This window comes from Puma concolor, chromosome B3, assembly GCF_028749965.1.
Source record: "Puma concolor isolate L17-30 chromosome B3, mPumCon1.1.hap2, whole genome shotgun sequence".
Lineage (NCBI taxonomy): Eukaryota > Metazoa > Chordata > Mammalia > Carnivora > Felidae > Puma > Puma concolor.
Window position 1 is genome coordinate 95,857,824 of NC_141672.1, and position 18,002 is coordinate 95,875,825.

The 18,002-nt window shown below is 34.8% G+C and overlaps 1 protein-coding gene across 3 annotated transcripts in view; it reads left to right on the forward strand.

The window, feature by feature from the left end:
- AP4E1 (adaptor related protein complex 4 subunit epsilon 1) overlaps window positions 1-18,002 on the forward strand; it is a 63,122-nt gene that overhangs the window by 7,711 nt on the left and 37,409 nt on the right. For 2 of the 3 annotated variants that reach the window (XM_086710671.1, XM_025919565.2), the window contains exons 4-8: window positions 3,211-3,284; window positions 4,533-4,654; window positions 8,278-8,437; window positions 11,105-11,271; window positions 14,562-14,635. In XM_086710671.1, the coding sequence (XP_086566797.1) occupies window positions 3,211-3,284; window positions 4,533-4,654; window positions 8,278-8,437; window positions 11,105-11,271; window positions 14,562-14,635 (597 nt within the window). The remainder of the gene's footprint in view (window positions 1-3,210; window positions 3,285-4,532; window positions 4,655-8,277; window positions 8,438-11,104; window positions 11,272-14,561; window positions 14,636-18,002) is intronic. The other variant, XM_086710672.1, reaches the window with a different exon arrangement.

The following is an 18,002-nucleotide window of genomic DNA, read 5'->3' on the forward strand; positions in this document are numbered from 1 at the left end:
CTATATTGTGCTTCTTAGACTGGCATACCATTTTTTTCATTTTCAATTTAATTTTATTATTAAAAATATATAAAGTTCAAAAGTTAAGACCTTATAAAAAGGTATAATCAAACAAGTCTCACTTTTAATTTCTAGTCCCTCTTACCCAGTTTGCTCCTTACTGCCATAAGTAACCATTTTCATTAGTTTGTAATTAATCTTTCCATTGTTTCTTCTTGCAAAACAAGCAAATGCATGGGAACACACTCATAAACTCTCTCTTACACAAATGATAACATGCTATATAGATTATTATACACCTTGTTTTGACATCTTCATACGCTTATACAGTTGCATAATTTTCTTTGGATGGATGGATAGGCCATTATTTTTTTCAATCAGGTCCCTATTGGTGGACATGTGGGTTATTATTTTTTTTTCTCTTGTAAATAATGTTGCAGTGAATAACCTTGTACCTGTGTTATTCATAGTTCTGGAGGCTTATTTTAATAGAGACCTCAGAGTCATTTTTATTGAGATTCATGATCTTAGGGAAATATTTTATTGCCAAGTAGAGGAACTTATTCCTGCAGGTATCAGACAATTTTTATGTGTGCTAGTGAGTATAAGTTTTTTTTAAGATATCATTTAAACCTTCTATATGTCTTCACTGTGTTAGTATTGCCTTTTCAACTCTCCTGAGATTTCTAAGATTAGCTTTGGTGCTTTCTCTGATGGAGATGCCTTCTTCTTTTTATTTACTTACTATTTTTTAATTTTTTTAATGTTTGTTTTTGAGAGAGAGGGAGAGAGAGAGAGACAGAGCGTGAGTGGGGGAGGGGCAGAGAGAGAGGGAGACATAGAATCCAAAGCAGACTCCAGACTCTGAGCTGTCAGCACAGAGCCTGATGCAGGACTCGAACCCACAGACCACGAGATCATGACCTGAGCTGAAGTCAGATGATTGAGCCACCCAGGTGCCCCTATTATTATTTTTTAAGGTTTGTTTATTTATTTATTTAATTTACTTTTAAATTTTATTTTATTTTTTAATTTACATCCAAGTTAGTTAGCATATAGTGCAACAATGGTTTCAGGAGTAGATTCTTTAATGCCCCTTACCCATTTAGCCCATCCCCCCTCCCACAACCCCACCAGTAACCCTCTGGTTGTTCTCCATAAGAGTCTCTTATATTTTGTCCCCCACCCCGTTTTTATATTATTTTTGCTTCCCTTCCCTTCTGTTCATCTCTTTTGTATCTTAAAGTCCTCATGTGAGTGAAGTCATACGATATTTGTCTTTCTCTGACTAATTTCACTTAGCATAATACCCTCTAGTTCCATCCACATAGTTGTGAAATGTTTACTTATTTTTGAGGGAAAGAGAGAGGGAGGGGCAGAGAGAGAGAGAGGGAGAGAATCCTAAGCAGGCTCCACGCTGTCAGTGCAGAGCCTGACTCTGAGCTCGGACTCACAAACCATGAGAACATGACCTGAGCCAGAATCAAATGTTGGATGCTTAACTGAGAGAACCACTCAGGTGCCCCCACCTTATTATTTTTATATGTTGTTGAATATATAAATTTCAGCACCCATTAAGTTAGGTATTATGTTAGCTGCTTTATCTTATGAGATAGGTGAAAACTGAAGCTCAGAAAGGTTAAGTCACTTGTCCAAGGTCATATAGCTAGTAGATAGTGGAGCCAGAATGTAAACCCCAAGTTTCTATGAATCAAAGCCTGTATTCTTACCCTATATGTCACTCTTTCATATCAAGCATGCTCCATAATCTAGTCATTATTCTTTGCTTTCTGGAACCTTTCCATTTTTTGAGTTCACTGAATATTTTTTTCCCTGTTTTCTGACTGTCACAATAGTTAGGATATTCTTTGTAACAGAATTAAGGTTTCCTTGATATGGTCTTTGAAATTACTCATCTTCTTATACCTTGATTTTGGTGACTTGGGTGTGGGTGATACCTTAGCTGATCATGAGTTTTCAGCAATCAGATAAGAACTTTTTTCTTTAAATGCTTTCTAGGGTTTTCTCCTTTCTTGCCCCTGCTTAGTTGTTTTTTCTCTCTTGCCCTGCTCCTCTGACCTTTAGTGAAGATGTTGCTGTGGGTCATACCCTTTCTTCTTGGTTGTGAGAATAGGTAATTTCTTACAGTTTCCCATGATTCCCAGTAGACACAGACATGATGGGGACAGTTAGCATTAGAATCCCTAATGAAAGAGCCGAAAGAATTGAGAAGAATGAAACACAGTGAGGATGGGTGTCAGGGAATAGGGCCTCAGGATAGACCATGGAGAGACAGGACAGCATAGGGATTAAAATATGAACTAACTCCTGGCTGGGTTTGAGTGCTGGCTTCACCATGTAATAGCTATAGACTGTGGTCATTTACCCTTTTTTGTCCTTATTCTTTTTGGGATAATTATACCTACTTCATACAGTTGTGAGGATTGAATGAGGTAAGGCTTGTAATATACTGATCCACAGTAACTGTCTAACAAATGTTCTCAATCTGAAGAGTGACAAGAAAATGACATGGAGTAGCTAGATTCCATATACATGGCATTTGTCATAGTATTAATGTATTTCCTCAACCCTAAGATGTACTTTTTTATGTTTTAATATTATTGAAATAAAAATGCTTATTTAAATCAAGTACACTTAATGTGGTAGACAGTGTTTCTTTCCTCAACAACTCTTATTCCTTCAATAGTGTATCTCCAAATGAGAAAATAGATATTGTGTATGGCTTAATATGTGATTTACATCATACGGGTTGGTATTAGGTAGCTCATTCAATAATAAGAAATAGCCAGTAACTCACTAGTAACTATAGTAACTATTTTTATATAGTTATCTTTGGCTGTAAGATAGAAAATGTAATGTTTTAATTGATTGTGTAGAGATATGCACAGAAGATAGAAGGCATATATTTCTAATGTCATTTATAAGACTTTAAGTTGGTACATATAGCCTCTTTTCCATTTTGGTGACAATCCTGTGAAATACACAATTCTGAAAGATTTCAGGATAAAGAACATCTGAAATCTTCCTGAAGTTTTTGAACTTCATATTTTCCAATCTGTTTTTATAGTTACCTGTAGTTGTTATCTTTGACACTTAAATTTTGGAATATATTATTGCTTTGTTTAACTTTTCCTGGGAAAAGTCATTTTTGGCAGGTAATAATGAGACTTTTCCCCTCAAATTTTATAGGTTATTTGGCTGTTTCTTTATTTCTACATGAAAGTCATGAGCTGTTGCTTCTCCTTGTGAATACAGTTGTAAAGGTACTGTACTATATGTTGGTTAGTATGAAGTCTTAAGTTAGTCCTGCGGGCTTCTGACATTTCACCTCTATCATATTGAGTTAGATATTTTTGGAAGAAGCCAGGCTTACAGAATGGGCTTAGAAAGATCTTTTAGATCAGTTTCTGAGTTTGTAAAATGAAGTTTATAATAGAACTTAGCCAAGTTGTAAGGGTTAAATGGAACACTGTGTTAAAGTAGGAAGTAGTTGCTCCTGCCGCTCGCTCTTATTATTGTTTCTTTTAAAAGCAGATCTCCAGGGGCACCTGGGTGGCTCAGTGGATTAAGCATCTGACTCTTGATCTCAACTCAGGTCTTGATCTCAGGATTGTGAGTTGAAGCCCTCTGTTGGGCTCCACACTAGGCGTGGCGCCTAGTTAAAAAAAAAGCAAGACAGCAGTCATGCAGCTCTGCAGACCTTTAGTCAGATCCACTTTTCTGACTGTCTTTTTCTTCAGGATCTCTTCTAAAAGGATATAGATACAAACTGAATAATTGAAGTCTTTCAAATTCTAAAAGTCATTTTTAAGGAGAATAGAATATAATTGGTTAACTGAAATTTATAGATAATAAAAATACAGTGTAATCCACACAGTGTTTTTTCCTGTTAAACTTTGGATCAAAATTAGTAATGAAACGTAATCAAAGTGTTGAGCTTTTCCATGTTTTTCTGGATGTATGACTCTGTGTATGTGAATGTGTATAGGGTACTTTCTGAATTTTAAGTTACATACTCTTTTAAGGTTACTAGTAGCTTAAATTTTTCAGGATTTTCCAAAATAAATTTATGTTTCCAAAATAAATCTGTTTGAATGATTTATAAACTTTGTGCATATAGAAGTATATAAACACATGCATTGTATACAATCTAGAATTACTTCCTTTTAAACATCTACTCAATTAACAAAAAAAAATTCAAAGATTGGTTTTGTTATTAGTTTAGAAAAGTTTTAAACGCTGTAGTAAAGGAGACTACTATGGGTCAGTGTCAGAACAGAAATACAGTTTCCTTTTGGATCAGTTGCTTTTTGGCTATATCTATCTTAATTGACTCTATTAAGGGAAATGAAACAGTAGGATATTCCTACACAATATGAGGTAAACCTGAATGTACAAATTGATTATAAAGTTAGTAGAAAACCATAAAGTATGTAGGGCCATTGCAGTATTGAACTCAACCTAGTTTCAAAATGTGCACTGAATGTTTGTTTGCTCACTGATTATGTCAGGACTTGCAGAGCACTAACCTGGTAGAAGTATGCATGGCACTTACTGTCGTCAGCCAGATATTCCCTCGAGAAATGATTCCAGCTGTTCTTCCATTAATTGAAGATAAACTTCAACATTCTAAGTAAGTAAATTCTTTTTGGGTATGTGTCTATACTATATATTTCAAAATAAAAATTTATACTAAAAAACTTATTCTAACTTTAACTTAATGCTGCCAGGGTAGAGGATAGACTTAGACTGCCTGATACAATGCAGAAATCTCTGATAGCATTGCCCCTTATTTTATGTGGGTTTGGGAAAATGTTAGGCAGCTTTCTAAAGTTAAACCAAGAGGCAGTGAGGTTTGGTGTCAGGAATCTGTGGCTTTCCTCCCAGTTCTACCACTAACCAGTAGTGGTCCTGTTTTTCCTTTGACTATGTGGGATTGGTTGAAATATGTTAGTTTTCACAAAGTTGTTTTGAGGATAAAGTGGAATAATGGAAAAAAATTGGCAGTGAGTGGTTCAAGTGCTGTGAATGCAGAGCTTCAGTGTACGGGGGATGCTTTGATGGCAAAACTGTAACATTCAGATTCTGTTTTATAGCAAAATATATCCAAATAAACCTTAACTTGTAGTATTTTGCTAATCTTACCTTGTAAGATTCCTTAACTTGTTCCTTATCAGCTTGAATTTTTTTTTCCTTCAAAGATTTTATTTTAATTCAAGTTAGTTAACATATAGTGTAGTATTGGTTTCAGAAGTAGAACTCAGTGATTAATCACTTAGTATAACACCCGGTGCTCATCACAAGTGCCCTCCTTAGTACCCGTTACCCATTTAATGCCCAGCACCCTTTAGCCCATCTCCCTACCGACCTTCCTTCCAGCATCCCTCAGTTTGAGCTTGACTTACCTTTTCACTAATTATTTTGTTTTATTGTTTTTTTTTTTTTTGACAAGCCCCTTAACTTTATAACCTTTAGAACTAGGAACAGTTTGCAATCATTTTCTTTTTTCTTTCTTTTCTTTTTTTTTGTTTTCTTTTCTTTTGTTTTCTTCTTCTATTTCTTTCTGTTTTTTTTTGTATTACAATATTTTAGTTATACTTATATTCTTTTTTTTTTAATTAAAATTTTTTTAGTGTTTATTTTTGAGAGGGTGGGGTGGAGCTGAGAGAGAGGGAGACAGAATCCAAAGCAGTCTCTGCACTGTCAGCACAAAGCCTGACATGGGGCTCAAACCCATGAACCATGAGATCATGACCTGTGCCAAAGTTGGATGCTCAACCAACTGAGCTACCCAGGTACCCCAATATACATACATTCTTAATAAAAATATTTTGTTGCTCATAACAACATTTCTTTATTTTATATGTTTTTTTAAGCTAGTGATTTTAGTGTTCTAAGATTAAAAAATGTTGTCTTATGGTTTGTATTCTTTTTTTTTATTTTTTTTAAATTTTTTTTTTTTCAACGTTTTTATTTATTTATGGGACAGACAGAGACAGAGCATGAACGGGGGAGGGGCAGAGAGAGAGGGAGACACAGAATCGGAAACAGGCTCCAGGCTCCGAGCCATCAGCCCAGAGCCTGACGCGGGGCTCGAACTCACGGATCGTGAGATCGTGACCTGGCTGAAGTCGAACGCTTAACCGACTGCGCCACCCAGGCGCCCCTTATGGTTTGTATTCTTTAAGACATTTTGGACCATGAAACTTCTGGCTAAAATGATAGCTTTTACTAAGAATTATGGAATAACTTCATAAGTTTTTCATACTTGTTTTAATGCTTTGTTTATGTCAAATATGTCTTCAGAACAAATGATGGATGTAAACGATTAATTATTGGAAATAAAATACTAGTTTTTCTTAGATAATTACAGGTTGATCTGATGATAGCATAGCATTATTTTTGTGTAATTTTTCTATACCCACACTGTTTTGTGATAATGGTACTTACTGATCCTTTGTTTGAAATCCTTCTGAGAACTGAATTTTTTCCTTATTGCTTTCCATGTGCTCTAATTTCAAATATTGGTATCTCCTGTCTTCTACCAGTTAGACTTTTTGAAATTCTGCTTCTGTAGTTATGGCCATAACTAACTCCATGCAGAAAAATATGGGTCAGAGCTATAGGTATGCTAGTGGATGTCACAAAGAAGATGTGGCTTGGACTTGACTTTTGAGTTTCACCAAGCCAGACCTAGAGCCCCAATCTAGGTCTCTTGATGTCTTTTGTTAGTACCACCACATAGGGCCAGGCCTAGGGACTCCTGAGCCTGTTCAGTATTTGTATTCTTTCATCTCACCTCATTTACCTACTCTCTCAGAACTGATATTGGTTAACACTCAATAGCAATATATTGAGATGTAGTTTACAGTCACCATAGTATTAATACTACTGGCAAATCTGTTGTTAACCTACTTTTTCTTTCCATATCAAAATAATTTTCCATCATGGCATAGTTTGCCTAGGAAAGTAGTGAGTTGCTTTTTAATGGAATTTAGCAGAAGCTGGAGGACATTTTTTAGGAATCTTATAAAAGATATTCTTTTTTTTTTTTTTTTTTAAAGTTTATTTATTTATTCTGAGAAAGCCAGAGAGAACACAAGTCAGGGAGGGGCAGAGAGAGAGGGAGACAGAGTCCCAAGCAGTCTCTGTATTGTCAGCATGGAGCCTGATGCGGGGCTCAAATTCACAAAACCATATCATGACCTGAGCCAAAACCAAGAGTCGGATGCTTAACCTACTAAGCCACCCAGGCGTCCCATAGAAAGTATTCTTGATTGGAACACAGAAGATTGCATTGAGTAATCTCAGTTTGGAGATTCTGTGATTTTAGGTAAAAGAAATATATATTAAGGAACCCTAATAGTAAATACTTTAGTTTTGTGACATTTGCTGCTGTTATGAACACTGCCAGCATAGCCTGCCTGCAAATATATTTAGAAATAGGCGTGAGTGAGAATTAACAAGGAAATGTACTAACTTGGAAATTACATTATGAACATAAGATAGTGACTTGTTATTTTGCTTCTTGTGTGCTAGACATTATCTGTTAAAAATTAAGTGTAAGACTAGCATATACTTTCCTCTTTGTTGTAATGACATTTCTGAAACATGAGCTGGAAAAGGGGAGGAGTGACATTTTTAATGTGAGTCTTCCTATTGCCCTGGCTCCCTAAAGTATTTCAAGTATGCTTGCCCATGGTACAAAAGAAGAAATCTTTAAAGGTATAATGTTAATGAGATTTTATTAATTTTTAAATAAAATAATAAATATTAATAAAATAATGTTATAATAAAATATAATAATACATATTAATTTATTGATATCAACATTGATAAATATACTGTATAATATTACTAGCCAGAGTTACTTCTTACAGATTTGAACTGTTGATTCTTTTCCCAATTTCTAGAGAGATGGCTTTCAAAAATGGAATTAGGGAATTAAGGAATTTATTTATCTTTCTTGTTTGTTCTGGTTTCAAAACTAATATTTGCTTGTTACCAAAAATTCTGTACCTAAAGAAATATATAATATGAGCAGTTAAAATCTTTTGAGGTCTTACCTCCAAGAGATAACTACTTTTTATAGTTTGATGGATTAGAATATAGAAATTAACAATAAGTGTGTAATTCTTTCTTTCTTTTTGTATTAAGGTAATAGCTGATATTGTGAAATCATCTTGTGTACAATATTTTCAAACTAAATGCCTGTGAATTCAGACAGTTTGTTTAGATTTTATTTTTTCTCTTTAGGGAGATTATACGAAGAAAAGCTGTTCTGGCATTATATAAATTCCATCTCATTGCTCCTAATCAAGTACAGCATATCCATATTAAGTTCCGGAAAGCACTTTGTGACAGAGATGTTGGGGTCATGGCTGCTTCTTTGCACATATACTTTAGGATGATTAAGGTAAGTTGGAAATTTCAGGAAGTACTGAGTAGTTGCCATTAGAAAAATGTAATTATGGAATAAAAAGAACTCACATTTTTCAGTAAAATCCTTAATGAACATGTCAGGTTTTTATTATTGACTTTTTAATAGTAATTTTTATAAGTTGTTGATAGCATGAGTTGTAGGCACATTACAGGATTAGTCTTTTTTTTAAATGCCTAAGTTTTTTGTGTTACTAAAGATGCATGGAAAAATGGTAGCTATGGAAGGTGATTGAAATTTGCAGATTTGTGGTTTTTAAAAAAAAAATTTTTTTATTAGTTTTCTTTATTTTTGAGAGGCAGAGTGAGACAGAGCACGCGTGAGGGAGGGGCAGAGAGGGAGGAAGACACAGAATTGGAGGCAGGCTCCAGGCTCTGAGCTGTCAGCATAGAGCCCGATGTGGGACCTGAACTCATGAACCGTGAGATCATGACTTGAACCGAAGTCGGACGCTCAACCGACTGAGCCACCCAGGTGCCCCCAGATTTGTGGTTTTTTAAGCAGTGACTTTTATACGACTTCATAAGATGCATAAGAGCTTATTGAAATGAGGAGAGCTGGTGGAGGGTGTGTAAACTATAGATTATGTTGCTGACTCCTTAAATTGATACTGTGTCAGATGAAGAAGGAAGGTCGAATGGTATGGTAACATTTTCTAAATGGTGATATGAGTTTATACTAATTCAGCCCCAGTGCATTGCCTGAAATCCTTTGTATTCCATGTGAGATATTCCATGATGAGTACTGTAAAACAAAATGGAATATGTCACTGAATTAAATTTACAGTTACAGAACTGAAAGTTGTGTTCATTTTTATTCATTATGCTCCAAAATAGATTTGGTATAAATAGATACTTGATATTAAATCTTGTTTTTCCTCTAACGTTTACTAAACTTTGAAAGAGCTATTATTTCCCTTCCAAAAATGTGTCGTTGATAGTGAAATAAAAATTACGATGAGGAATCTAATGTTTATTCTGAGGAATATGTATTTAAATTCACCAGTCCAAGAGATTAGTCAGATAGATAATCAAAACACACTCATTCGGAACACAGGTATGTTTAAATACAATAGGGTTAATTAATTTTTAAAAGGCAGATGCACTGATTTTGGGAGGTTTGAGTAGACTTGACTGTGCCCTGTGCTCTTCCACCCAGAACACATTTATTTATTATTGTTATTATTTAATGTTTGTTTATTTGAGAGAGAGAAAGTGCATGTGGGAGAGGGGCAGAGAGAGAGAGAGGGAGAGAAAGAATCCCTCTGCACTGACAGTGCAGCGTGACACAGGACTCGATCTCACAAACCATGAGATCATGACCTGAACCAAAATCAGGAGTCCCACACTTAACCAGGCGCCCCTATTTTTGGTCTTAAATTGCAGTTTGAAACTGTTCATAAGCACTAAGGGCAAACTGAGTTAATCTCAAACTTAAGTTAATCTCTTCATGTGGCAGTACTTCACTAGTAGTAGCCTAATGGACATCTGCTAATTCAATGTGTGACTTAAAGATAGTGTTATATTAGCCAAAAATGGGGTCAATGTTCAAGTGTGCTAAGGAGATGAAATACAGTGGAGACAGTATAAATGATCACATTGATGTATTTATTGTGTGTATGAGAGAGAGAGAGAGAGAGAGAGAGAGAGAGATGGGAAGTGAGGGAAAGGATGTGAGAAATAAGGAGAATAGAATAGGAAAGAATATAGTTTAAGGGAAAAAAACTGATTTCAGTTTTTGCCTTCTTACCCTATTTCTCTATATTATGAAGACTTTTTAAAAACTATTTTATTTATTAATTTATTAAGACTTTTATTTATTTTTTAAAAAAGATACATTTTTATATTTTAAAAAAAGATATATATTTTTTCTTTTAGAGAGAGAGAGAGTGAGTGCGCAGGGAAGAGGGGCAGAGGGAGAGAGAGAGAATCCCCAGCAGGCCCCATCCCCAGCAGTCCATCCCCAGGCTGACATGGGGCTTGATCCCACGACCCTGAGATCATGACCTGAGCTGAAATCAAGAGTTGGATGCTTAACTGACTGAGCCACCCAGGCGCCCTTTTTTTCACTTTTTGATTTAATTGCTGGTATTGGCTAACAAAAGTTCAATATAAGATATAATTATAAGAACTTATGAAATGTGAATAAGACTCTGTGTGGAGACAAGTAGTGAATGGTGGAAGCCTTTTGGGGGATGATTCAGCTTTGGATCAGGTAGTCAGGGTAGTTTCATCATGGAAGACATTAAACACATTAGAGTATGGTTTTATTTTTATTAAAAAAATTTTTTTTAATGTTTTTATTTATTTTGAGAGAGAGAGACTGAGCGCGAGCTGGGGAGGGGCAGAGAGAGTGGGAGACACAGAATCCAAAGCAGGCCCCAGGCTCTGAGCTGTCAGCACAGAGCCTGACGTGGGACTTGAACTCGTGAACCATGAGATCATGACCTGAGCTGAAGTTGGATGCTTAACCATTGAGCCACCCAGGTGCCCCTAGAGTACTGTTTTATTAAATGTGAACATGCAGCTTCTAAGTTAACATGCCCTAAGTTAGATTTTGTATGGCATTTAAACCAGGTCTATTTTATATTTGATAAGAGATTATTATTAATAGAAAGTTTTTTGTTTTGTTTTTTGGGTATAGGAGAATTCATCTGGATATAAAGACTTGACGGGGAGTTTTGTAACAATTTTGAAGCAAGTAGTTGGAGGAAAGCTCCCAGTAGATTTCAATTACCATAGTGTACCAGCACCATGGTTACAAATCCAGCTCTTGAGAATACTAGGACTTCTAGGAAAAGACGATCAAAGGTAAACTATTCTAAGCAAACTTGATACCCTGATAGCCTGTCACCTAGAAGTTTCATAAGTCAGATTCTCCCAATGTTTAATTGGCTTAATAATGATAAATAAATCACTGTAAGAAGTATATAATAGGTGCTGGGATAATCCTGGCTCTCTGCTTATCTAATCCTGCTCATAGGGAAAGGTGCCTCTGAAGCTCCATATCTTTCCTGAAGCCTTCTTAAACATTCTAGTTCAGGGATTTGGAAACTTTCTTTACTGTAAAGGGCCAGATAATAAATATTTGATGCTTTATGGGCTGTATGTTGTCTGTTGAAGCCCGCTGTTGTATAACTTAAAGCAATCATAGATAATACGTAAGGAATGAGCACTACTGTATTCCAGAAAAACTTTTTATGGACATTAAAACTTGAATTTTGTATAATCTTTATGTATCATGAGATATTATTCTTTTTATTTTTTTCCTCATTTAAAAATGTAAGAACCATTCTTAGCCTGTAGCCATACAAATACAAACATCCAGCCAGGATAGTCCTGGAGACAGTAGTTTGCTGACTCTTCCTCTGGTTGGATGTGAGTGTTTCATTTAATTCATTTGTCTGAATTACTCTTTTAGCCAATACTTTATATTAAAATTTTTATGGTGTCTTTTCAATTATGCATATTGTTTGTAACTTTTTATTTTCTCATAGTTTTTCTTTTTTTTTTTAATGTTTATTTTTTGAAAGAGAGAGAGAGTACGAGTGGGGGAGAGGCAGAGAGAGAGAGGGAGACACAGAACCCAAAGAAGGCTCCAGGCTCTGAGCTGTCAGCACAGAACCTGACACAGGGCTTGAACTTATGAACAGTGAGATCATGACCTGAGCTGAAGTCAGACGCTTAACTGACTGAGTCACCCAGGTGCCCTTATTTTGTCATAGTTTTTCAGACTTACCAGAAAGTTCCAACAACAGATCAAGAAGCTTCCTTATACCTTTTACCTAGAGTCATCAATTATTTTCATATGTCTTATCATTCTTTCTCTTTCTATATATATGTGCATGTGTGCACACATATTAAATTTTTTTTTTCCTGAACCATTCAAGGATAAGTCTTTTAGTTCCCTTGAGAGCAAGTACCATGGCTGGAGTCCTTGATGTGTTTCTGTCTTAAGAAAATATTTGCTAGTCAGTGTTCTGACTTTATAAGATCTGGTTTTCCTTTATGCAGTACAGTACCTTCTAATTCTTTAGCCTAGCTTTACAAAGGGATTGTATTCTAGGCTTTTGCTCCTAGTAATGCCTTGTCAGTGTCATGCCAGTGTCCATCTGCCTATGAGCTCCTGGTGAGAGCTAGCTGGACTGTATCACTCTTGATATTGCTATGTCATTTTTTCTGTGTTTCTGACTCTAAATTCCTAGGTCAAAAAACTGGAGGTGATGGGAGTAGATACACACGTTAGAAATGTTTGCTATAATTTTATTTTATGTAATCCAGCCTATCCTATGGCATAGCTCTAGTTGGGAGTCCACTGGAATTCTGTTTTAAAATCACGAATTTCATAGTAGTGCATTCAGACTTCACTAGTCTAAAAAGGTCTGTTGACAATATATTGTCATGAAGTAACTTTAGAGGCTTTTAGTGTATTTACTAAATTCATTAACTCATTATCTTCCTTCTTTCCTTTATAAATGAATTTGGGGAATACATACAAAGTTACAAAGAACGTACAAAGAGAGAGCTTACCTCCAGAGAGCTCAGTTGAATAGAATTAGGCTCAAGAAAATGAACAAAGAGTTAAACTCTTTTATGATGTTATGGAACATTAGAATATTTTTTCCTTTGTTGTCCCAACTCTGAGATTTTATGTTAACACAAATCTTGTAGTTCTTAAGACACGATTAGTCCAGTGTGGCAAAGTAAAAATGGTATTTTATAGTAGGATTCTAATGTATTTAATTGAAAGAGTTAATTTAGTGGAAAAGTCTTCTTATATTTATGTTCTTTTATATCGCTTGTTTAGATATTTTCTTTTGTTTTATAGCAGTCTTCTTCTTAGGTTATTTCTGTTTGGCTTGATCATGTCTGCACATGTTTCTATATTTCTATGTGGTTAATTATGACTCTTATGCCAGACATCAGCTTTTAAAATTGAGAAACTAGACTGTAATCTAGCTGTCGTATTACCAAATTTGGGGGGTGAATTGTAATGTCTGCTATGTGGTATTGTCTGGAAAAAGTGCTTACACAATAAAATGAGGGATTTTAGAATATGGTTCTGGATTTCACAGAATAGTTACACTTCAGTCAAGACAGAATAAAAGTCCATCCACTTCAAATTAAATTTTTATAGCTGCATATTTAGAAAAACATTTTCTGAAAAAGATGTAACATACATCATATGTCATTTGTATGGCCCCAGGTTATTTTGATCTTTTTGTTTATTTTACAGTGTAGTTTCTCTGCAAGACTACTGTGTGTATTCTGTGTTGATGGTAGTTTTTTTTTCTATTGGTGCTTTTTGAATTTGTAAAACAGAGACAAATGCCGGTTGAGAAGTCATCGTTTCACACTAGCCTCTTGCAGAGAACTTTTCTAGATTTTGAGATAGAGTGCTCTACAAAGCACTATATTTTCTTTTCTTCTTTCTTTCTTTCTTTCTTTCTTTCTTTCTTTCTTTCTTTCTTTCTCTCTTTCTTTCTTTCTTTTCTTTCTTTCTTTCTTTCTTCACTGCGTTTTCTTACAGTATCTACCTCAACCCAGTTACCAGAACTGTAATCAGTGACCATAAAGACATAGGAGTGGTATAAACCTGTTTCACAAAATACAATTTCTTTATAGTTAACATAAATGAAAGTTAAACTTTTTCCCCAGAAAACCTAGTGCTGCTCAAAGAAAGACTAGTATTTGAATACTTTAAAAAAACTATTTGGTTAAAATACTGTCTGGAATAATCTGGATGTGGGAGATATTACTATAATAACTTGAAACAGGCAGAAATATTTTATTGCAAATAAAATTATGAAAGGTAGTATGTTCAAACAAAAACCTGATTTGTACACTAGGTACAGGTAAAGAGCTGGTTGACTTATGTATATCTTTCCATTGACTAGTCATCTTTGATAAAACAGGAAATTAAACTCATGAAAAAGAGCAAATGGAATCTTGAAGAAGTGAAATTTCCGTAACTTCATAAAATAAATTTTTTTCACTTCTTTTCTGTAGATCCTCAGTTTTAAAGAGAGAGAAGTTTGAAAAACTGTTTTATTGAGTTATAATACTATAATTCTACTGCAAATAAAATATCTTTTAAACAGGACAAGTGAATTAATGTATGATGTTCTTGATGAATCCTTACGAAGAGCCGAGTTAAATCACAATGTCACATATGGTAGGTAACATATATAAATGCTATTCGAAAAAATTACAGTGTTTTTCAGCATCATAGCAAAATGTGTGTTAGAATCTATAAATTCCAATAGAATCTTATATGTTAAATTTTAAGGTGGTTCTCTGGGTTATTCTTTTTCAGTGCAGGCATTAGATAACTAATAGAAATAATGGCAGTATTTTAAATGTTGATCTAAATTCATTATTAAAATTATCTCTCTTTTTAAAATATTCTTTAAGAGAAATTATCTTTATATTGAAAATATCCTTAAGCATCTAATTGACTGTGAAGATAACCTGTATAAGTAATACAGCTGTGAATAAAATAGTTATAATTGATTATATTATCATTGATCTCACAGATAGATAGATCATACATGGAAAGGGACAGGTGGAGTAAATGTTACAAAGGAGAGTTACTCCTTTGTATGGGAAAATATAGCAGCTAGTCTTAGATGAGAGGGAGCACAAGGAAGGTTTTATTGACATTTAAGAAGAGAACTGAAGGAAGGATAAGATATAGACAAAAACATGTAGGATATATATATGGAATAACAGTATACTGTTCTGTGAGGAGACAGTAGTCATATGTTATATACAATTTTAAAAAGTAATTTAGTGATAGGAGATGAGTAATTTGGGGGAGAGGGTAGAGGACTGAGAAAAGTAACCAAAAAACTTTCAATCTTAATAGAGGGAGGAACTATTGGCTCTTTATTGATTAGTTTGAAAAAGCTCAGTAAAGAAATTGAGGTATTTGGAAATATTCAGAAGCAAAGTAAAACAGTTTGAATTTTGCATGCTATAGAGAAAAATAGAAGAAGCATTGAGAGATTAACTCAAATGAGAAGTTATTTCTTTTTCTGGTAAAATACTGTGAAGTAGGGTTTGAAGACCATCCTGTTTTTTCAGACAGTGGTAAATGGTGAATCTTTAAGAACAATGATTGTAGAAATGTGGGATGGACTAGAGGGCAGAAATTATACTAGTTTAACTGTAAGAAAAGTGTTTGACAAAGATGGAGTTAGGAATAAGGAGAAAGAATTGCATGTATGAGACTCATACAGGATTGATAATGCAATGACAGTGAATTGAGATGGTAAATTTTGGAAGATAGATTTATGTTTTGCATGGAAAAATGGTAATTAAGACATTGAAAATGGTTTATTCATTTGTTCAACCAGTATTTATTGAAGGGTTACAAAACAAAAACTTGATTTGTAAACTAGGTACAGATTGAGGGAAGAGTTGATTGATTTATGTATTTCTCCATGATAAGTACAGGAGATTAAAGGGAGAATAAGATAGACACAGTCCCTGCCCTTATGAGGGTATAGTGTAATGAACGGTTGATACTATGTAGGATCTTGCTGTGTAATGAGAAGAGTCAGGCCAGTGATAAGGATCATCCTTATTGACATGGGTGGTTTGTTTAGGAGCTGTCAGAAGATCCAGACAAGTGTCAGAGTCTTTGCAGGCAGCGAAGCTAAAAAGTTTTGCTTGAGATATAATTAGTGTGTAGGATAAGAGTTTGAAAGACTCTCAAGGAAGTCTGTTTAGAATCAGTTAAGGATCTGATTTTCTTTTTCTTGCACAATTTTTTTTTTTTTTTTTGGTAATTGACATTTCAGCTTTAATTTTTTTATTTTTTTGAATAGGTAATATATGCACATGGTTCAAAATTCAAAAGGTACAAAAAGGTATACAGTGAACAGTAAGTGTCCCTTTGACCCTTACCACCCACCACCCAGTTCCCCTTCTTGGAGATAACCACTGTTATCTGTTCCTTTTGATTTGGAGAGTACTGTATACCTGAGGAAATACTTTTTTTAATGTTCTCCCCTAGGGCACCTTTCCCTTATTAACATTTCTGGGACCAACACCAATAATTCATTTCTTTGTAGGCTGTCAGTGCAATGTTTTACCTTGCCATGGAAACCTTATAGTTTCTGTTGTTTTATTTATTTCTTTTATTAATCTTTCCATTGTTAGGCTTCCCCTCTGTATTTGTATTGATACAGTTTATAACTTTGAGTGATTTTATCAATGATAGAATGTTCTCTAGTAATGCTGACACGAATATTTTATTGCTTAAGAATGTGAATTTTAAATCATGAACTTCATAAGGGAAGAGACTGTGTCTATTCCACTGTCTGGCACTAGGTTAATCAATGAGTAACACGTTTTAGTTGAATTAGAGGAAGAGAAAAACTACTTTACTTTTATCAGTTATCTATATATAACTGATAACTTTTATCAGTTACCTGATTGGGTTTTAGCTTTTATACTTGCTAAATCATATTTTTTTGAAAATTCCATTATTTTAACCTACCTAAGTGTTAAGTCAAGACATAAATCCCATCAGAGATGTTTATTGAGTACTGTTATGTGCCAGGCATTGTGCAAAGTGATATAGAGGATGTAAAGGAGTATAAAATGTAATCTTTGCCTTCAAGAAATTTACTATGTAATGGTAGAACTAGCTTATTTATGAAAGAATAATATCAGTATAAGGCAGAATGCTAAGGGGTGATACAGAGAATAAATATTACAGGAGTCCAGTGGTAGAGATCACTGTGGGCCTGAGGACACACATAAGAGTTCATTGATATAATGGGGCCCTGACAGATAGTAAGGATACAGATAGCCAGAAGAGAGATCGGGGGGTCTAGGTGAAGGGAACATGAGAAAAGGTACAGAAGTGGGGATATTTAAAACAGTTTCAGAGAATATCAACTTACCAGTCTACATGGACAGTTCATATTGGGAGCAGTGGAAAGGCCTTGGTGCAGAGGTTCTCTTGTGGCAGTCAAATGAGTTTGGGCTTTATACCGTATAAATCCAGAGATATGGAAGACTTCTGGGCAAGGTACTGATAAGATGAGAGTAACATTTTTTAGTAAATTGGGAGAATTATAGAAAAGGGAGTACAAGGCACAGAACCATCAAAAGTAGACAGAAGTGCATTTCCCTGTTTTTCCCACTTAATAGACATTATATATAAAATTAACATAAGACTCTGTAAGGTAGAGAAATGAAGGTGGACTGGTTAGGAACCTTGGGATGCAAGGAACAATATCACGGTGAGTGCCGTGGGTTTTCTTTTTGCCTCATATTTCTCAGACTGGGTACTGGAGAGCCAGCAATGTGGAAACACCAACTGTTCCAAACAAAAATGCCTTAAGAAAAGCCTGCTGTCTAGCCAAAGGACCAACAAGAAAAGGGCAAACTAGCAAGGTAGAAAACTTTTAGATGGTAGCCTCTTTTCCAGACAAGCATCACACAGAATAAATTATGGACCCACCCATGTCAGAAAAGACTGAGTGGAGAGCCAAGATTTCCACCCTCACCAGGTGTAAGCAGATTCC